We start from the raw sequence: 21916 nt of genomic DNA, 5'->3' as shown, positions 1-21916 counted from the left end.
ATCAAGTGGACCGCCACCCCGAAAATATTCCCTTCGGATCCTTAGCTCCAATCAAGAGATTATACTATAATGCATGAGATTTGATTGATTTTTTATTTTAATTCTCTTAATTAATTTTTTAAAGCGTAACACATGCAAAAGACAGGTAAAGTAACCTTTCCCTCCTTTTTTTTTTTTTTTTTTAAGTCTATTTTTTCCTCCTCAAATTATTCTTTTAATGATAATCCACCTTTAAACTATTAATTGCCACAATTTATCCCCCAAACTATCAACACAATGACAATGTACCCTAAATTTAAACAAAATGACAAAATTATCCTTACTCAAATAAAAATAAAAATACTAAAATTTATTTTTTTTTTCAAAATATTAAGGGTATTTTTGTCTTATTGAAAATTATATAAGGGTAATTTTGTCATTTTATCTAGCATTAGGGAGTATATTGTCATTGTTTTGGTAGTTTGGATAAATTGTCGTAATTAATAGTTTTTAGGATAAATTATTATTGAAATGGTAGTTTAAAGGGGTTAAGTAGATTTTACCATTTTTTGAAAGAAAAAAAGAAAACATTAGATCTTGAAACTTACAACTTCTGTTGTAATCAAAGATGTTAAGCGGTGGGTTCCCAAAGTTTGAGAGAGAGTATGAGCATTTAATTTAATTGACATGTTCAATGTTAAGATAACGACGTACTTAATTCTATGATTGTAACTGAATAACTGAATTGTTGGTGTGTCATTTCCGCAAATGGATCGGTTGGTTTGAATCCTAATAAGCATAATAGCATATGGCGATGATAATTAATTTTGTAGATGCAGTTGGTCCTAAGGCTAACCCTAAATCACTAACGACTCTAAAAGAAATAAAAAGTAATATTAGGGCTTATAGGGGGTATTGGCTAAGTTCTTGCTAAGAGAATGGGGTGGCCTCCTCCTCCTCCTTTCTAAGCAGAGTATTTTTCTTCTCGTACGACTTTAGTTAGGTGTCGTCCTCTGATTGGGCACAACCCTATCCAAGCATTGCATTTGACTTACGTCTTCTAGTAAGGTAAATCTTTCGTTACGCATCACTCATTGGAGAGGTACAATCTTGACAGAATAATGTATAATCAATTGCCTCCTAGCATAGTAAGACCGCTTGTCAGCCGTTATGATATGATATGTGTTGGAATTTGGATAGTAGGATTTTGTATAATTAATCTCATGAAGGATTTCTTAGTTAATGTAAAAATTCTATGGAGAACAAGAGAAAACTTTGAACACATAATCTCATGTACATAAAACTAACGTTGTGATAGAATTTGTGTTTTCTTGGGACTCTATTTTTAGAGTCTCAACTCAACTCTTTGCTAAAAATTGTGTCTCTTGATCGGTTACTTTTACTGGAAATTATATTACCTTCATGTATATATTATACAATCTAATGTGGGTACAACCACACTTATAATAGTGTGATCATCCTATGCACTTTCATCCCTCATTTGATTACCTTTGGTACCAAAAAACATGTCAACCATGCATCTGCTAATACTTGCAGACAATGAGCAGATTATAACATTCTTTGATGTGTATACACTTATGTTATTTCATATGATTGCACCTTTTTATCATATGTGTCTTATTGACAATATGCTAGTGGTGACTTTACTTGCTATATAATCTAAACAAATAACATTAATTATCCATAGTTGAGAATACATTCCATACCCAAACTACAATTAATGACTTTTACATGGTAACCATATGTAAACTTGTATTGAATCTTTTATGTCATCACTTGCTTAATGTATTAAAATATAGCAAGTAGTGGAAGGCCGAATCCATGACCAATACAAGCCCATGCAACAGTTTGAAGTAGTTCTCAATCCATGTTCTGCCTCATGCATAATTAATTTTAAGAAGGATTTCTCCCGTTAAGGTGAAAATCTTGTGTAGAACAAAAGAAAACTTTAAACACACAATCTCACGTACGTAAAACTTACGTACTTATATTATAGATTATTGGGATAGAATTCGTAAATAGAGTTTCAACTCAACTCTTCACCAAGAGTTGTGTCTCTTGACAGGTTATCTCCACTGAAAGTTATATTATCTTCTTGTATATATTATACAATCTGGTGTGAGTACGACCACATTTATAATAGTGTGATCATCCTATGCACCTTTAATATGTACGTGATCACTAGTGGTTAAGGGCGTTAGCTGATTCCTTGAGAAAGATCAAGACAGTTAAGATGACGTGATATGGTTATTATCCTTTGCATAGTGTTCCTTTTTACAATATATATAAAAGCAGGCTCATTCGGTTAATGATTTGGGCCAAATTACCAATCTAAGTCGGCACTCCAATATCGGAATTGATCGGATTGATATTTGGTATATCAAAATTTGAATGGTCTTTAAAAAATAAGAGAATTAATTAATTATATATTTTTTTTAAATGATGGAATTAAATTATTGGAATGAGGTTTCAACTTGAGAACGTGGATCAGAATAAAGAGGATCTTTGAATGTTTTTCTTGGTCGGGTCATTGAACATTTTGGACTTCATTAAGCCCAGTGGGCTGCTCGACTTGGAATGGCTCGGCCTCAGCCTGTTGTCCATCCCACAAAATGGGCTTTACAGGCCTAAGTGGCTAAGTGGATGCCCCCAGACGCATGCATTGCAGTGGCAAGGCCCAAGGGTGTACGTGGATTAATGCAGAAGGGAAAGCACGTTGAATGGTTATATATATTTTGTTAGAAATGGGTCTTGGGTCTAACTCAACTCAAAAGCTAGTTCAAGAGTTAAAGGTTTCCCCTCAACTTATAAATGGCCAATCTCCTTAATACCCAGGCAATGTGGGACTTCCAACACGCCCCCTCACGTGTGGCGGGAGGACATTCAAGCCAACACGTGCGACAATGGGTGACGGTGGGCTACAGCCAATTAATTGGGTTAAGCTTTGATACCATGTCAAACTATTCAAGAATGAATAGAATCAAGGAAAACAGAGCATGTTGTATGTGGAAGAAGAACAGAAGGAGAAGAAGAAAGAAGAAGCAAGTAGATGGAGCAGAGAAGAAGAGAAATTCTTCATTATCATAATAAACTCGCATGAATTACAAGCAGAAGCAAGAAAGCTTATATACAAGCTTCCAATGAAGCAACTGAAACTGTGAAAACAGTTTAACAACTTGAACTTAAAAACTAACTAACTTACTCAACAGAAAAGTTAGTTTATTTAGTTTATACACGTGTTAAAATATATAATATATTCAGTATTCACACACAGACAGTGGGCTGCGCGTGGAACCTCAAAAGGGCTGTGACCCCTTTGGAAAAACTGGTAAAATATGCTCTTTCTGTGGACAAGAAGGTGGTCATCTAGCTAGGATTGAAAATATTGTGCAGGGATCTAGAAGGTGGTGACCATTTTTTTGGTCTCTTGCGCTGTTGCTCCTAGAAGTCGTTTTCCAGGCAGCTGTTAACTTTGAACTTTCCCAAGTTGGATGTATAATTAGTATTGTACGTAAGAATTTTCTGCATGATATGTTTGATATTGAAAGTAACACTTTACCAAAGGATGATGAATTTTCCGTACCATGAAGGGTTCTCACGAGAGCACCAATGTCAACTGCTATTCTTACGAGAATCAAATCATTTTCATAGCATTCATATTTGGTTATTAGAGTTACTCTCTATTTAAGTTTTTTTAAAAAAGACAATATTTTATTATTATTATTTGGCATTGTGTTGACTTTTACTTTTGGGCTTTCACACCTTTACTTTACTCCGATTGTGAAGGAATTTCTGTGCACCATGATTTTACCTGAAAGGAAAGCTAGCGTCCCCATTACGACTGCGTGGAGTACACTTTCCAAATTTGAAGCCACTTTTAACGGCATGGATGTGAGTCAGATTACGTGCGCGGGTATGGAACTCCTGTCGTTCACAAAGCCTTATATTTTTTAGCCATTGAATTACTGGTTATTAACACATCAACTACAACGACCGTCTGTTTTTTCTTTTTCTTTTTTTTGTTAAGGAGGGATGGCCAAATCATTGTTTCGGCCTGTAAAGTAGGGATTTTCCAAAATTAAAACTTTCCCACAATTGTAATTAGAAACACGACGATGGCCGTGTTAAGGTTGTTTCTAGTTCTACCATAAAACATGTTTGCAGAACCCCACCAGAGTTTCTATATGTATTTGGAGAGATCAAACTTTTCAACGCATATTTGATCTCTAATCAGCCCGCCTCTCTGTCTCTCTGTCTCTCTGTCTCTCTCTGAAACTGCCAGATGAAATTTGCAAACCAAATGAGTTTTTTCAAATTTTTAGTATATGTAATCTTGATTCTGAATTGCCATGTGGAGGCCAGGAGCAACGTACGTAATCTTGATTCTTTAATTCCCATAATTATGTGGATTTTTAGAAGTCCTTAATTGGGTGTGAGTAAATTTCTTTTCCAATCTACAGGTTCACATAGTTTATATGGGAGAGAGGCAGCACGATGATCCCAATTTGACCACAGATTCACATCATGATATGCTAGCTACAGTAGTGGGGAGGTATGACATGAATGAAGGGGAAAACAACTCAACAAGTAAACAAACAAATCTAAGTAAATTCTCTATTTTCTACTGATTACCTTTTTTTTTTCCTTTGTGCAGCAAGGAAATGGCGTCAGACTTGATGGTCTACAGCTACAGACACGGCTTCTCTGGATTTGCAGCCAAGCTCACAGAGTCTCAAGCACAACAAATTGCTGGTATATCTGCAATAGCTAAAGTATCATGAAAAAATAATATTGTCTATACTCTAAATCAAGTTTGTGGTGATTATGAATAATGAACTCTAATTTTGAATATGAGTGTCGATTATAATAGTGTGCATGTCACTGGTGTATTTTTAGAGTTGCCTGGTGTTGTTCAAGTCATACCAAATAGCCTTCACAAGCTGCAGACAACTAGGACTTGGGATTTTCTCGGTCTCTCTTCTCATCCTACTAACAATGTTCTTCATAAAAGTAAAATGGGTGATGGAGTTATCATAGGAGTCCTCGATTCAGGTTCATTACCTTCACCTTTACCATCACAATCATATTTCTATCTCTCTCATGTCTATAACGGACACTGAAGAAGTCACCCAATGAAGCAGGAATATGGCCGGAGTCCAAATCTTTCAATGAAGAAGGCCTTGGGCCAGTTCCATCTCGCTGGAATGGTGTCTGCAAATCTGGGGACAAATTCAATGCCACAGCACACTGCAACAGGAAAGTTATTGGAGCCCGTTGGTACATCGATGGATTTCTTGCCGAGTACGGAAAGCCATTTAACACATCTGAAGACGAAGAATATTTATCTGCTAGAGATGCAAATGGACATGGCAGTCACACAGCCAGCACCATCAGTGGTTCAGTCGTGGGCAATGTTAGCAACAGAGGCCTTGCGCCTGGAACTGCTAGAGGCGGCGCACCGCATGCTCGCCTGGCCATATACAAGGTTTGCTGGTCTATTTTTGGAGGCCAATGTGCAGGAGCTGATATACTGAAAGCCTTTGATGATGCCATACATGATGGAGTTGATGTTTTATCTCTGTCAATTGGGTCTTCAATTCCTCTGTTCTCAGATGTTGATCAGCGCGATGGCATTGCAACCGGTTCATTCCATGCTGTGGCCAGGGGCATCGTTGTAGTTTGTGCGGCTTCAAATGATGGACCTTCAGCATATTCAATCCAAAACACAGCACCATGGATCTTAACTGTTGCAGCAAGTACCATTGATCGAGCATTTCCTACACCCATTACTCTTGGAAACAATGAAACTTTACTGGTATGCAGTTTGAAATTAATGTCAACCATCCAATTGAAAACAGTTTTCATCAACATTTCTTTTGAGCATGAAGATGAAACAATTGTCTTTGTGTGATGGTTCTTGTAGGGTCAAGCCGTGTTTTCAGGAAAGGAGATTGGTTTTACAGGCTTGGTATATCCAGAGGCCACAGGACTTGATCCTAATGCAGCAGGGTAGCTTGATTGATTTCATTGGATGGACATTCTTATAATTAGCAAGCTAACTTGAAGCATAATTATTTTTCCTAATTGCACGTGCAGTATGTGTCATGATCTGTCACTTAATAACACCAATGCAGCCGGGAAGGTGGCTCTCTGCTTCAATTCATTGCCTCAACGGGCTGCTACAATTCCGGCCTTACAAGTTGTGCGGGCAGCAGGTGGTGTTGGGCTGATTGTTGCCAAGAATCCCGTTGATATCTTGTCTCCATGTGGTGGTGACTTCCCATGCATTGAAGTTGACTATGAAATTGGCACCCGGATACTATTTTACTTCAGGTCTACCAGGTAACAACACAGATAGATATGATCATTATCACCGGGTTCTTTTCTGATCCCTTACATTAGATTATTCGAATGGAGTACACAGGTCTCCTCTAGTAAAGTTGAGCCCTTCCAGAACATTTGTGGGCAAAGCTGTATCACCCAAGGTTGCTTATTTCTCAGCTAGAGGGCCTAACTCTATTGCACCAGCAATTTTAAAGGTTAGTTTTATTACACAGTATTGCTTAATTACTCCCTTTGCTTGGTTCAGGCACTGGACATGGACCAGCCTGAACACAAGATCAGACAACTCTCTGAAATTTTTCCTACTAAAATGGAACAAGCCTACTTTCTTCAATGCATTTAAAAACTGCTTTGAGTAACATATACTTTTTCTCATTAGCCTCTTATTTAGAAGATCTTACAATGTATCTAAGCATCACAAAAAAGTTAAGGGTTTCTTCCTAGATTCTTTTGAACCTATCTTGTTATTTCTGTGTGGGACAGCCGGATATAACTGCACCTGGTGTCCACATATTAGCTGCCTCTAACGATCCATCGATAGATGGTGGATATGTCATGCGCTCGGGAACTTCAATGTCAACTCCTCATATCTCAGGCATCGTTGCACTTCTCAAGGCTCTGCACCCTAACTGGTCCCCTGCAGCAGTAAAATCAGCCCTTATCACAACTGGTACTCCTATGCTGATACCTTTCATTAAGAATTTTTGTAATTGGTTCTTTTTTTTTTTTTTTTTGGGATGAATAAGTAAATTTTTTATCCAAACAACTCTTTTTACAAACCACTTCAGCAAACACAGCTGAATCACTTCTACACTTTACAAGTATCATAAACTCTCACCCCCCACCACCTATCATATCCCACCACTACTTATTTTTACTATTCACTGTAAAATAACCTCTGGCTATCTGGTACAGAATATCTTACAAATTCATCTATTTTACACACCAGAATCCTCTAATCAATTTCGCAATTACAGCAAATCCCCACATTTTCTGCTGTTCTTCGGAACGATCCTTTCTGCAAAATCCGAGCTCTTACTTGTCATATAATTTTCTGCATAACTTCATTGGTTCACTACAATTCACAAGATGGCATATAAAACTGACTGACCACAAGTCAATGTTCACAAATCTTAAATGCAGCGTGGCAGACTGCTCCATCAGGTTTACCACTCTTTGCCGAGGGAACTCCTCAGAAGCTTGCTAATCCATTCGACTTTGGAGGTGGCTTTGTAAATCCAAATGGAGCAGCAGACCCCGGACTGGTATATGATATGGGAACAACCGACTATATACATTACCTCTGTTCCATGGCTTATGACAATTCTGCTATCTCTCATCTCACAGGGCACTCCATAGTGTGCCCCAGTAGAAAACCCTCCATTTTGGATATAAATCTGCCTTCCATAACCATCCCAAGTCTCAGAAATTCTATCACAGTCACCAGAACTGTTACAAATGTTGGAGCCTCAACATCCAGTTACAAAGCTGTAATTGAAGTTCCATCTGGAACAAATGTATCAGTAAAACCAGACGTATTGGCCTTCAATTTTGCTGTTAAGAAGATCTCCTTCACGGTTACAATCTCCACAACCCAGAAGGTGAACACAGGATTCTATTTTGGGAGCCTAACATGGACTAATGGAGTGCATGCTGTAAGGATTCCCTTGTCAGTGAGAACTGAACAATCCTTTGCTGTATAATTAATAAAAAATTTGAGGATTAATGGTTAAAAGCCAACGGAAGGGTAAATTTTATTTTCTAGTCTAATATTCATAAGCTTTTCTAAGATTTTCATTCATTTTTGGTACATTCTTGGATCATCATACTGTCAATAATAATAAAGCCTTCATCAAGTTTTCATACCAGTTTTTTATCCATCCATGTAATTAATTTGAAATATGAGCGTTAAATAAATGGAGTCGGCTTAGGTTTAAGATCTTAACTTTCTACATTCTATCAGCTCTATAGCTTTAGACGTATTGGTTAGGTATCTAACATTAGCGGTTGCTATGGATTTGAATAACCATTCAGAATTATCCAATTATACATAATGACTTATAAGATAAAAATATAGTATACAACATTACTTTATTCCGAAAGGAGTTGGGAGGACGGATTTAATGTACTGAGGGCATATAAACCATCCCTAAAAGAAGGTATATCCGGTTACTAAAGGCCCTTAAAAGCCCTCCTACCGAAGAACCATCAGGCCCAAGATCATCCCTTTAATTTTTTTTTTTTTTTAAAAAAAAAAAATTTAATTTTATTCTTTTTTGAGATCATCCCCATTCACTGCAAGTTGTCATCATCCCTCCTTAAGACCTTTTTCCCGGAAACACCTTTCCGCAAAGCAATCCTGCTTTTCTTTGAAAAAGAAGAGTCACACTGGTGACAACGGACAAACAAGAAAAGCAAAAGCACCACAAGGAACCGACGGAAGCTATGGGATGGGAATCTTATTGCAGGGCTTTCAGGAAAAAAAAAGAAAAAGAAAAGAAAATAAGAAAAGTTGTTTACAATTAACGTGTGAAACTGTATGACACAGTGCTACATCACCATCATTCATCTTGATCATTCAAGGGTAGACCATCAACATGACTAGACGGTGAGATCCTGTGCAGCTATGAGGGTACGGTATATTTTCATATCAACGAATGCTAGAGTTTGAGATCTATCATAAATCATGCAGTTGATAAACAAGATGCATTATCAGTACTTGTCCTTACTGGTGTCGATTCGTGTTTACGTGAAAGATTTGATCACGTCAAGATATGAAAAATATATAAGTTAATTTTAATTTAACATATTTAATTAAACGGATCAAATTTTTTAATTCTAACACATTAGTTTCGTGATTTAAAAAAGATTTTAATTATCGATAACTTAACTAATATTTCTACAGTGGTTGTGTAATTATAGGTAGACTGTTTCCTACGTCGCTACTTGGGCAGTACTTGAACAATAATGCTTAACAAATACACATCCAAAAGCTATAGTGGACAACTGTTCAAGGTGACAAAACATGCAATAGGCTCTGAAAAGTCGATGAAGCGATCGAGTCCAATTTTCAGCCAATCTTTCTGCAAAATATCATGTCTCACATGGAATGCAATATGCACGTTGAAAAGCTCTAATGGGAAGTGTTGCATCGGCATCTTTCAACTCCCAGCCCCATCCACTAAACACTTATATTTTTTTTTCCTTGCTTTACTTTTGGTTGAGAATAATAGAGCAAAAGCGCAACAGGAAAAAGATGTTTCTCTTTCCTCATTTGCGCTGAGCTCTAAATATAACTCACAGATACATGGATAACTGACTGGTAAACCTTTCCAGATTTGAAGCTGAGAAAAAACATTGAGGAAACCCCATCTCTCCTTATGATTGGCTAATGGATACCAATTCAAGAAACTGGAAATGGGCAAGAAAAAACCACTTGCTTGCAGTTGTCTCTCTCTTTTTGCTGCAAAACCATCTTCATGTCTCTGTAATGTTTGTTGAGGCCAAAAGCAGTGTAAGTGTACATGTGCAACTTCAACTTCTAGCTCCACCATTTTTTCCCTTCTTTGAAAAGGTACTTACCTGGGAAAGTTTCTAGGTGCATATTGTATACATGGGACAGAAGAAGCATGATGATCCAGAAACTACCAAAAAGTCCCACCATAAAATGCTATCAAACTTTCTGGGAAGGTATGGCTGACGATCTACAATTTTTGTTGTAACAACACTCAGAGATGCAAAATCATAGTTTCTTCTATTTGTATTGAAGCAAAGAAGCTGCGAAGAGTTCCATACTTTACAGCTATAGGCATGGCTTTTCTGGTTTTGCTGCAAGATTTACAGAATCTCAGGCAGAAGCAATTGCAGGTATGATATTCTTCTGAAAACTATATAGCATGAGCTAGCATATTGCCTGGTAATATCACTGATAAAGTTGCAGACTTTCCTGGAGTTGTGCAAGTGATCCCAAATCGCATTCACAAGCTCCATACAACCAGAAGCTGGGACTTCATTGGGATCAATCAACATTCTTCGACAAATCTTTTAAGAAAAAGCAACATGGGTGAAGGGACAATCATTGGTGTGATAGATTCAGGTACTTAATACATCCTCCAATAAACAGCAGCACGATGAAAAAAAATTGTACTTGAATGCAGAAAAAGCTCAATTTATGCAGGAGTTTGGCCAGAGTCTGAGTGTTTCAATGATGAAGCCATGGGTCCAGTTCCATCACGCTGGAAAGGAATTTGCCAACAAGGAGAGCGCTTCAATTCCACAAATTGCAACAAGAAACTTATTGGAGCTCGTTGGTTTGTAAAAGGAGTGAGGGATGAACTCAAAATGCCCATTAATGAAACTGGCACCATTGAATTTCTATCCCCACGAGATTTAATTGGCCATGGAACTCATACGGCTTCAACAGCAGGTGGATATTTTGTTGAAAAAGCAAACTACAGGGGATTAGCTGCTGGTTTAGCTAGAGGAGGAGCACCGCTTGCTCACCTTGCTATTTACAAGGCTTGTTGGTCAATTGCCAATGGAGGATGCAGTGATGCTGACCTTCTAAAAGCATTTGACAAAGCCATACATGATGGAGTGGATATCATATCCTTATCTGTTGGCAATGACATTCCTTTGTTCTCCTATGTCGATCAGCGTGATACAATTGCAATTGGTTCTTTCCACGCAATCGCTAAGGGGATCAGTGTAGTTTGTTCAGCAGGAAATAATGGTCCTATCTCGCAAACAATATCAAACACTGCACCATGGCTCATCACTGTTGCAGCCACCACAATAGACAGGGCCTTCCCAACAGCCATTACACTTGGAAATAACCGCACTATATGGGTAAAGTACATTATTACTAGAATTAGAATCAGACCAATGATGTACAATGTGTTTGATAACTTTTTTTTGGAGGTGTTTTCTCTGTTTTGGTTAAAAAAGTGTTTTGATGTGACTTAGTGATAAAAGATATTTTAAGTTTTTTTTGTGATAAAGTTGTTTGTTAATGTTTTGATTTAATAGTCTAAGAGTACTTTTTCTGCAATGGTTGTATTTATTTCAGGGCCAATCTATTGATATTGGAAAACATTATCCTGGATTCACTGGCCTTACATACTCAGAACGCATAGCTGTAGACCCCACAGATGATTCAGCGTGAGACCTGTTCTGTTTTGTTTTGTTTTTATTTTTATTTTTATTCTTGTTCACTTTTTCTCATTAGTCCTCTTGACATACTATGTGTTCTTCAAGCAAGGACTGTCAGCTAGGAAGTCTCAATGCAACAAAGGCAGCAGGGAAAATTATTCTTTGTTTCTCAAAATCACATCAACAGGATATAATCTCTGCATCAAATTCTGTGCTGGAAGCTGGAGGAGTTGGACTCATATTTGCACATTTTAAGGATGATGGGCTTGTATCATGCAATATAATCCCATGTATTAGAGTAAATTATGACGTAGGGACACAAATACTTTCCTACATCAGAAGAGCTAGGTAAGGAGAAATGAAAGGTAATGGTATAACAAACTGCATGTTCAGGCAATTGAATGAAAATTAATTAACTTTGTCCACCTCTTCATGAAGGTCTCCAACTGCAAAGCTGAGTTTTCCAAGGACAGACATTGGGAAGTGGGTGTCCCCACGAGTTGCAACTTTCTCATCCAGAGGGCCAAGTTCCATGTCCCCAGCAGTGCTAAAGGTAAACCCCAGAAGCTGAAAATTGCCATCTTATAGCATGAATAATTCCCATTTAACCAGGGAAACCTTTGTTATCTGCATGACATGCTGATTGACGGGGGGTAGCCTGACATCGCTGCACCGGGTGTTGACATCTTAGCTGCATATCCACCAGTTCATACAAAACGCAGCAACGGGTTTGCACTGCTATCAGGAACTTCAATGGCTTGTCCCCATGTTGCAGGAATAGCCGCTCTCATCAAATCTGTACATCAGAACTGGTCACCTGCAGCGATAAGATCAGCTCTGGTCACATCCGGTAAGTCAAGACCGCGTTTAGCGCTGCAATTTCGCAAACAAAAAATGCAATTTTAAACTAAATTGCAAAAATAGATCATTTGGAAATACATTTTTAAATGATTGCGATTTGAAAACGCAGTAGGCAAGGGGGCATATCTTTTAAAAACGCACGATTTTAAATACTAAACTGCAATTTTATCAAATGCATAACTTCGGTTTTTTTTTTTTTTTTTTTTTTTTTTTTTTTTTTCATGTTTTAAGATTATGGAATCTGTAATGAACATGACCATCAACACTGCTACAAAATGCAGCTTACCAAATTGGAACAGATGGAACAAGTATATATCAAGATGGGCCCAATAGCAAGGTAGCTGATGCATTTGACTTAGGTGGTGGGCATGTTAATCCCAACAAAGCAGTGGATCCAGGGCTGATTTACAACATTAGCACAGATGATTATGTTCAGTTCCTCTGCTCCTTGGGTTACAGCAGTGCCTCCATCACCAGTTTGACAAAGACCACAATCGATTGTGTGGAGAAAAGCCATTTTGAACTCAACCTCAACCTCCCTTCTATCACAATTCCTAATCTCAAAGAAACAGTAACAGTAACAAGAACGGTGACAAATGTAGGACACTTTACTTCAGTCTATAAAGTTATAGTGGAGGCTCCATATGGCATACAAATGACAGTAAAGCCTCAAACTTTGAGTTTCAATTCAACCACCCAAGTTCTTTCCTTCCAAGTTACCTTCTCCTCAACACAAAAACTATATGGAGACTACAAATTCGGAAGTCTAACATGGACAGACGGTAAGCATCTTGTTAGGATTCCTATAGCTGTACTGCCATCAAACCTGGATCATATATATGGAAATGTAGAGGACGGCTGGAAAGTAATACAGTCAAATGATTATCTTTAAGTATGAAATTTTGTATGAATCTGCTTCAGTCTTGGATAAGGAAGATGAACAAAAGAAAGCAACAGTGAACTGTTCGTTCATTTGATGCATGCTTGATAAGAAATGGAATTCAAGTACCTGCTGGGTAAATTTGGAAGATTTTGTCATTCAGCCTCTTTTGATTTTCTCTTTTGAACTTTGTCATAAGTTTGGAGCTTTTGTATGGAAATCTGTTTTTGACATCAATAATAATTTCAGTTTGTCATTCTCAACAAGTGTTGATTTGTGAATGAGATATCCTACACATCATTCTCTCAACCATCTTTTTTTGCAAATCTAATGGATTCACCATTGATTTGTAGACTCATGTGGGTCCTATAAAAATTCAATTGTAGATTCAACTATTCACTAAAGGGAGATGGTTAATTGAAAGATGGTTGAAAAAATGATTTTTATCATTTCTCTTTGTGAATTGAAGGCAACTCTTCTTTCAGCTCCCCGCACAAAATCAAGCTTAAACAAGCAAATAAAGTATGTGGGAAAATGAAGAACAACACAACCAAAAGCAAGAGACAATTATTTACATATTTTGTCACTAAGGCCTCCATTCACGGGTAATCCAACAAGGAAGAAATTCACCATAAATGAAAAAAAAAAAAAAATAATTACAACAAGAGAGGATTAGACATTTAACTCAGGACTTTTTTTTTTTCATTTTATTTAATCTGAGATTAAGATCAATATAAAATTGTTTGTGCTTAATTACCAAAGTTAACATGGATTGGCTGAAAACAAAATTAATGGACTGGAATAGATTATGTTTGTCAATCACAAACCATCGATGCCACCAAGTCATGTTCGGCAAAAAGTAAGTATATTTGTTTGATATGCCGGCCTTTGCATGCTGGCCGGATTGTCTAGTCATGCTTAGTTTCTTGGCATTGTCTGTGCCTTGAGCCTTCTATCCTTTGGAACAGTGAAATTGTCTTCATATCGCCCGTGTGATTGTGTGGTGTGCTCGTTTCCCACGATGTTTTGTCAGTATATATGTTCATAGCAGTGTCATTGCCCTTTCCCAAGCCTAGTATTAATGTTTCTTTAATTTGCTTTCTGTTTATTTCCGCTGATTTTGTCTTTGGATGATTGGTGTAATTATGTTGCTGTGGCCTGTCGTTGATGCAGGACAAAATGAATTTGAAGAAGAAAGAACAAAGAAAAAGGAAGGAAAAAGAAAAAGAAAAAAAAAAAAAAAGAGATTGAGTTGCACAATCCAAGGAGAAGAGAGAAATTAATTTGGAAAGAGGAGAATTTGGTAGAATCACACTATAGAGAGAGTAATAGGGAGAAGAGAGAGGAGTCGCAGTGCCTCAAAAGAGTCGATCTAAATATATAGAACTGCATGATAGTGTGTGTGTGTGTGTGAGAGAGAGAGAGAGAGAGAGGACTCCAAAAACATATTAATGTGTAGCTTAATGAATAACTATCATGAGAACACAGCACTGTTATTGATGCCATCACATACATACTCTTAACCAACAAAATGATCAATATTCCTTCCACTTCTTGTGCTCTCTCCCCTGGCTGGAAACAGCAGTGATCTGCACAAAGGGCAGGTCACCTGGCCCTCATCCACCCATCTATCCAGGCACTCCCTGTGGAACACATGACAACAGTTAGGCTGCTCCCTGACTTCATGGCTTCTCTCCACGCAATTCAAGCAGACAGAACATACCATATCCACATGATCTTCATCATCATGCGCCCCATATTTTTGAAGAAGATTGCTGTATTCCATCACAGAAAGCCTCTTCTTGATCAAGGCCATTAGACTCTGGAGTGGGATTAGCGACGGAGATAAGCCATCCATCACAAGAACATAACTTGTGGAATCAGTGGAGTGGTCTTCTTCAGTATCAGATACTTGTTCTGGCGAATTGAGAAGACCCAGACGAGCAAATGCCACCATGACCACGAACTTTAAAGAGTCCAGCAGGCCTAGTAGAAATCCATTAATGTTTATGCATTTTGGGATCTTAAGCGCAATACAGATTAACCCCATGAGTATGATAGAGGGAAAGAGATGTATATTGAAGGTTTTGAAGAAAATGGTTGGTAATTGTTTTCTGGGGGGTGTCTTAGTGGTGTGGAAAAATATAAACCATAGCCGTACGTTGTCACTACCTTCCTATAAATTATTACAAACTTAATTTTTCTCCAACGATGACATTTAATAAATGCTACATTGTTCCCTTCCGGCCATATCATGCAGATAGTGACATAATGGAAAGGAATTTATTAAGGCACAAAGAATTGACAGATTTCATGGCTGCAAAATTAATTGAAAGGCCAAATAAATAATATTGTATCCATAATGTCCCGTCGTTATTTTAAATTTGAAAAGACGTGACAACATATTTACTATGTGATATTGTTGTTACAATTTTCAGTATGGTGGACCTAAGGGCAAATTTGTAATATTGAACTGGTACTTTCTTTTTTTCCTGCAAAACAATGACACTCGTTAAGAGGGTGCATTGGGTCGTGGCCGGGGCGTTCCTCCTCCGATGGTTAAGTCAATGTCTGTGCAAACTCAGTATAGAGCTTAGTAGAGTATGAATCTTGTGTGTACCTGTTTTTGTTATCTATGAGCCTTTAATAGTGAGGTCCTATGAGGATGGTGGTGATGCCCAAGCAGAGGATCCAGGATTCTGGTTGTAATGGACGGAGAAGTTAATATTTTGATTCCATGACCGTTATGGTTGATGAGAAACCGTTCTTGCTATTGATATCGTTCTGAGAATGGTATGTGGCAATTACCGTGGCTGGTGTGATCCAAAGAATGGCGCATAATTGTCTATGATATTTAAGTGTGGGTCGTAACTAACCTGTTGATTAAGCCATACTCAAGCTATTAGGTTGATCGGCGCATATCTTGTCCATAACCGTCATATCTGTGCGTTGTGTATATTGTTGGTTCAATAAATGATATGAGTCGGGTGAGCATGGTCTTCCGAGAGTATGAGCTTGGTGAAGTGACGTTGTATCCGTTCTTCTGAAGCTGGGCTACTTCCTACAAGGCCCATATGAATGTGCTGAGCTTTTACCTGGATCAACGGGCTATGGGCTTGATTACCAGATGACAGGCCCAATAACCCTAATGTAGATTAAGGTGTAACAAATATCATGTACATTGCCTAGACTTGGTATGCACTGCACACGCCCAAGTCGTCTTTGTTTAGCCGCCATCTTCCGAACGGTGCACGGAAGCAAGAAGGACAATGACCGAAGAAAAAAAGTGCAGAAAGTCTTTGCTGATAAAGTAGAAATGGAAGGATGGTGATCTCATGGGAATCAGATCCTTGGCCCCTTAGCTACAGATGTAAGTGCATAAAAGTCCAGAAGAAGAAGATAGTCACATGTTGACGATATTCCAACAAACAGGTTTGAAGACTTCAATTACCATTGACGAGCTAGAGAAAGTTCAAATCTTTGGTAACATATTTGCATTGTACGTCATAAGCCTAAAAAAAAGTATCCATGATACCCTTTATTTCTAATAAATCTATATTACTCGACCGTGACGAAGTTGTTGTTACCCGTGAATTCAATGCCGTGCAAGACAGGGAGTACTTGATAAAAAAGAAAGAAAGAAAGAACAAATTAGGAGAGCAGAATCTGACCACGCAAGTGCACATGGAAGCAACCATACGTTGTGAGTAAATACTAAGATTCTTAAAAGTGCTAACCTTTTGGTTGAACAGATTTTGCCTCGAGACGAAGGCATCTCAGTGGTGAATTCTTTCTAAATAATAATATAACACGCTCAGAGTTCAAAAATATATGTCTGAGTCCTAACCATTTCTATATATATATATATATATATCAAGATTTTACTTGAGAATATGTAAGCTTAGGTGGTCTATATTCAGCATGTTTGAGATTGCGTTCGAGAAATAGAACTTTTAAGTTAAAAAGAGTTTTTGAGCAAAAACTTCATTTTTTAAGTTTTTGCCAAAAATGCGTTTTGACCATTTTTAAGCTTTTGGACCCTTAAAAATGCTTTTAATTTTTTTTACCAAACGAGTACTTTTTTTTTTTTTTTTTTTTTTTAAATGGATTTTTTTAGTGTTAAAAGTACTTTTAGACTCTTCAAACGCAATCTCAAACAGGCTCGGTCACTATTTTCTATAAAAGCTCTAACCCACTGGCCCAACTCGAGATTGTTGGGCTAGAAATCAATTTCAAAATTTGCATTATCTTGCTGCATGACACTTGGGCCTTTGGATGAGATTGGATTTGGAATTACGTTTACTCATTCCTCTCTTTCAAATTACTAAACAATATATATATATATATATATATATATATATATATATAAAAAGCCTTAAAAAAAAAAACTGAAATAATAAATGTAAAGAAAAGCTTTTGCTGACGAAATGTATTTTTTACTTTTTTAATATATAAAGAATAAAAAATAGGATTAAATACTTAATACCTCTGGGATTTTGAAACTTTATTTTTATCTTTCTGGATTTTCATTTTTATTACAGGATTCCCTGGAGTTTTGATAAAGAACCAAGTTAGTCCATCCGTTAGTTGACCGTTAGGACTGACACGTGGACCAATCAGATATTGACACGTGGCACATATTTAATTTTTTTAAAAATTAAAAAAAATTGTATTTTTTTTTTAAAAAAAAAAAAACAAAAAAGGAAAAAGAAAAAAAATTGAGGGTGGCTCTTGGCCATTTGGAGCCACCCCCTTTGGCCAAGGCTAGGCCAACCCCATCTGGCCGGATGGGGGTGGCCGAGGGGTGGCTCGAAACCACCCCTTGGGCTCCAAGGGGGTGGCCGAGCTACCCCCATCCGGCCAGATGGGGGTGGCCTGGTGCCCAGGGGGTGGCTGAGCCACCCCCATGGCCAAAGAGCCACCCCCAAATGGCCAAGAGCCATCCCCAATTTTTTTTCTTTTTCTTTTTTCTTTTTTTTTTAACATTTTTTTTAATTTAAAAAAAAAAATTAAATAGGTGCTACTTCTCAACATCTGATTGGTCCACATGTCAGTCCTAACGGTCAACGGATTAACTTGACCCTTTATCATAACCCCAGAGAGATCCTGTGAGAAAAATGAAACCTCATGGGGTAAAAATAAAGTTTCCAAAACCTTACGGAGTATTAAGTATTTAACCCTAAAAAATATTGAAATGAAATAAGAAAAAATGATGTAGAAAAAATTTGTTGAGCAGGATTTGAATGGTCATTTTGCAAACGAGCGTTGTCGTACAAGATAGGATACGGACAGGGCAGAGAGGGGAGCGGGGAGGTTTTATCCAAAACTTCGCTTTGGTGAATCAATCAAAATCCCAAACTCTCCCCAATGGTGTCGATGGCGTCTTCACTCTCTACCTTTCACTATTCTCCTTCTTCTTCTTCTTGTTCCAAGAACACTGACAATGTTAAGCTTTCTTCTTCTCTTTTCGGTTCACCTATTGCCGTTAGTACTTTCTCTTCAAAGCCCAACAACATTTCTCTTGCTTCTCCAACGCCCAGGCGTCTCGCGGTCATCGCCATGGCTCCACCCAAGCCCGGTGGCAAATCTAAGAAAGGTTTCATCTTTATATCTTTTTGCTATTTGGGTATGAGTTTGAGGGGCTAAAAGTTGTGTAATTTTGCTGATGGGTATGTGTGTGCAGCGGTGGGATTGATAAAGCTGGCTCTGGAGGCAGGGAAGGCGACCCCGGCGCCGCCTGTAGGGCCGGCACTGGGTTCCAAGGGTGTCAATATCATGGCTTTCTGTAAGGACTACAATGCCAGAACCGCCGACAAGGCCGGTTATGTTATTCCCGTCGAAATCACCGTTTACGATGTTAGTTCAGTGCTTTTTAATTCCATTCTCTTCAAAATCCTTTCTTGTTATTTCCTTTGCGTGCAGCTGGGTTTGGTTTGAGGATCAATTTCTTGTTTTCTTTTGATAGGATAGGAGCTTTACTTTCATATTGAAGACTCCTCCTGCTTCGGTTCTACTCCTTAAGGCCGCAGGTATGCTTCTTTGACATGCCCATTACATGTTTGATTATATTACTCCCTTATCTTGCGTGTTATGTACTTATGTTATTCCTCTTTGTTCGTGGAGGGGTTGGGGGTGCTCATTGTGTGAAATTAAAGTGTCTAATTCAAGGCATTTAATATTTTTTATTAGGGTATTACCAACATATTCACCATGTCAGCATATGAACTGTTATATCTGTAAAATCTAATCTAGACAATGAAATGGTTCTTCTCCATTGCAAGTGAAATGGAGATGATCTATTTCCTTGATTTAGCAACTCTTTGAGTGGGGGCGAGGCATTTCTTGTATTCATCGGCTTGGTTTAAATACACCCAACCTGTTTTCATACAACTAGAATCTAGACAACTACAATTCTTTTTTACTCGTGCAGACTGACAATTTTACTTATCTAAACAAGTGGGAAGCTCTTTGTTCTTGATTTAGGCATTCAATTTGATTGTGCTTAATAATAAAATGGAAAAAAGGAGCTCATTGTATCTTGCTAAAAGTTTATTGGAATACTTAGGATGGTGAGCTTGTGCGGAAATTATACTAAACTTTTGAAAGGCCTCTTAACCTAAAAAACCCACGCATAAACATTACAACACCTGACAATGGTTCCAGACCATAAGTTTCTATATGTTTAAGGCCGGATGCATAAATTTAAATGTTAAAAGGAGAGACGTTGTAATAATTTGATTTTGGCATAGACAATTAAATTACTGAGTCTAAGGTGGAAAAAAATGTTCAATGAAACACTTTCATGTTTTTATTGGCTCTTGACCTTGTATTAACCATCTAATTTTGGTTATTAGTGTATGATGTGAATGATTAGAAATTAGATTCAGAGGGCAAAGAAGAAACTCAGATTGGCTCATTATTAGTTCCAGAAAAAGAGCTGTTATGACTCCCAAGGGTGTCCTATAATGGCTATGACATTGGAAGAAATAATTAAATGAAACTTTTGATTTAACCATCTTTATGCTTTTTACTAAACTCAACTTGAAACTTAAGGAGTCTTCAAGAGGTAGCTCAATTAGCTGGGGACCACGCCTCATGAAGCGGAGGTCACTAGTTCGAATCCCCCTACTCCCTTTCCCTCCCATTTCTGGTCATGTCAAAAAAAAAACTTGAAACTTAAGGCCAGGTGGCTGGCTTGACGTTTTTCACATTGCTTTCTTTTTTATTACCTCACCAAATTTGCTATTGTTCTTGCTATTTTGTTGAGAAATGAGAAATATTTCAGTCTCATAGAGAATCCAGCTTCAAGGTAGTAACCCTTGTGATATGTATTGATGGCATGCCCGGCTAGTGACTTGTTACCATGATGTTATCTGTAGAATATTGATAACAACTTATTATCATAGGTTTAAGTAATTAGTGATTTTTCTTCACTCACTGTAAATTCTATAATCGAGTAGTGATAATTTACTTATACTGAGTGATATGTAGGTGTGGAGAAAGGTTCTAAAGACCCACAGTTAGAGAAAGTGGGCAAGATCACCATTGATCAACTGCGCACAATCGCTGCTGAAAAGCTGCCAGACTTAAATTGCACAAGTATTGAATCAGCAATGAGAATTATAGCAGGCACTGCAGCTAATATGGGAATTGATATTGATCCTCCGGTTCTTGAAAAAAAGAAGAAGGAACTTCTTTTGTAGATGTGTTTGTTCTTTGTTCCCTTGATTTTGCCTTAATTGTACTTATAAATCATCTTTGTGCAATAAGATGGATAGATTGTTGAGTTGATATGCGATTATTTCGATTTCGGTCTTCTGGGCATAACTTGACGGAGATAACTTTAAGGGTGAGAAAATGCGGTTACAGTTAATGGTTATTAGCTAAAATTGTTAACCGTAACTGCTTAGGCAGTTAGTAGAATTGGACACACTTCCCCGCTAACCACTTTTTAAAAGGGAAAAAAAAAAAAAAATTAGAAAAAGCCAAAATGATGTTGTTTCTACAATAATACGGTCATATTTTATTACATACGACGTCGTTTCTAGAGTTTTATACATTTTTTTTTATATATTTAAACATCAAAATGGCATCATCTTCATGTGTGTGTCTACATATATATATATATATATAGAGAGAGCCAATAGATAACTCACTGGTTTATGATAGGATTTTATTTTGGAATATGGATTTCTTGAAAGATGTTGATCTTCCTCTTGTTGGGGAGAGAAACACCAAGCTAGTTAAACAAGAGTAATTTTTTTTTGAGTCAAACAAGAGTAAATTAATATACATATTAAGACATCACTTCTTGCTCAAAAGCCTAAGCTAATGGGTTTGGGTTCACTTATGTATATTAACCACTCTTATTCTTTATATTTTTTCAAAATGGGACACAAAGCTTACAAGTGCATGCACAACAAATTTCTCCTCACTTGTGAGTCTCTACCACATTGACCAAACTCTCCCACACATAAGAGTGTCACGCGTACTTCAAGATAAACCACTCTTTTTTATCAGAGTTAAAACCAAACGCATCAAACCAAGACACTTGTATCAGTGGCAGCGAAAGTTAACCATGAGCTTTGATACCACTTGTTGTGCACGGAATTAAATATTTAAGATCCCAAAGAAGCAGAAAAGAACATAATAAAAAATAGATCAATCACACAAGACACTAAG

At 37.5% G+C, this 21916-nt stretch overlaps 4 protein-coding genes across 5 annotated transcripts; 3 read left to right on the top strand and 1 right to left on the bottom strand.

Moving 5' to 3' along the window:
• Positions 1–3763: 3763 nt before the first annotated feature.
• LOC132174731 (subtilisin-like protease SBT3.3) lies at positions 3764–8139 on the top strand. Of its 2 annotated transcripts, none has more exons than XM_059586383.2 (10): positions 3764–3913; positions 4461–4552; positions 4655–4752; positions 4897–5052; positions 5142–5815; positions 5924–6009; positions 6097–6342; positions 6425–6539; positions 6826–7012; positions 7486–8139. In XM_059586383.2, the coding sequence occupies exons 2-10, from the start codon at positions 4476–4478 to the stop codon at positions 8043–8045; spliced, it is 2199 nt and encodes a 732-aa protein (XP_059442366.2). In that variant the 5' UTR covers positions 3764–3913; positions 4461–4475; the 3' UTR covers positions 8046–8139. The 2 variants fall into 2 exon arrangements, with proteins under 2 accessions (XP_059442366.2, XP_059442365.2); XM_059586382.2 differs by lacking the exon at positions 3764–3913 and adding an exon at positions 4254–4369.
• A 1285-nt stretch (positions 8140–9424) lies between these two features.
• On the top strand, positions 9425–13492 carry LOC132174725 (subtilisin-like protease SBT3.9). Its single transcript, XM_059586376.2, has 10 exons — positions 9425–9856; positions 9941–10032; positions 10112–10209; positions 10283–10438; positions 10520–11190; positions 11411–11502; positions 11599–11841; positions 11932–12046; positions 12151–12343; positions 12636–13492. Exons 1-10 carry the CDS (start codon positions 9734–9736, stop codon positions 13244–13246), a joined length of 2394 nt encoding a protein of 797 aa, XP_059442359.2. The 5' UTR covers positions 9425–9733; the 3' UTR covers positions 13247–13492.
• A 1208-nt stretch (positions 13493–14700) lies between these two features.
• LOC132176652 (E3 ubiquitin-protein ligase RHA2B-like) lies at positions 14701–15296 on the bottom strand. Its single transcript, XM_088515029.1, has one exon. The coding sequence runs from the start codon at positions 15282–15284 to the stop codon at positions 14754–14756; it is 531 nt and encodes a 176-aa protein (XP_088371155.1). The 5' UTR covers positions 15285–15296; the 3' UTR covers positions 14701–14753.
• Positions 15297–18498: 3202 nt separating this feature from the next.
• Positions 18499–21025, top strand: PRPL11 (plastid ribosomal protein l11). The gene is made up of 4 exons (XM_059588908.2): positions 18499–18830; positions 18918–19090; positions 19200–19263; positions 20726–21025. The coding sequence occupies exons 1-4, from the start codon at positions 18602–18604 to the stop codon at positions 20935–20937; spliced, it is 678 nt and encodes a 225-aa protein (XP_059444891.1). The 5' UTR covers positions 18499–18601; the 3' UTR covers positions 20938–21025.
• The last annotated feature ends 891 nt before the right edge of the window (positions 21026–21916 follow it).

The sequence above is a fragment of the Corylus avellana genome, chromosome 3 (assembly GCF_965113065.1).
Source record: "Corylus avellana chromosome 3, dhCorAvel1.hap1.2, whole genome shotgun sequence".
Classification (NCBI taxonomy): domain Eukaryota; kingdom Viridiplantae; phylum Streptophyta; class Magnoliopsida; order Fagales; family Betulaceae; genus Corylus; species Corylus avellana.
This window is presented reverse-complemented; position numbering and strand designations above follow the sequence as displayed.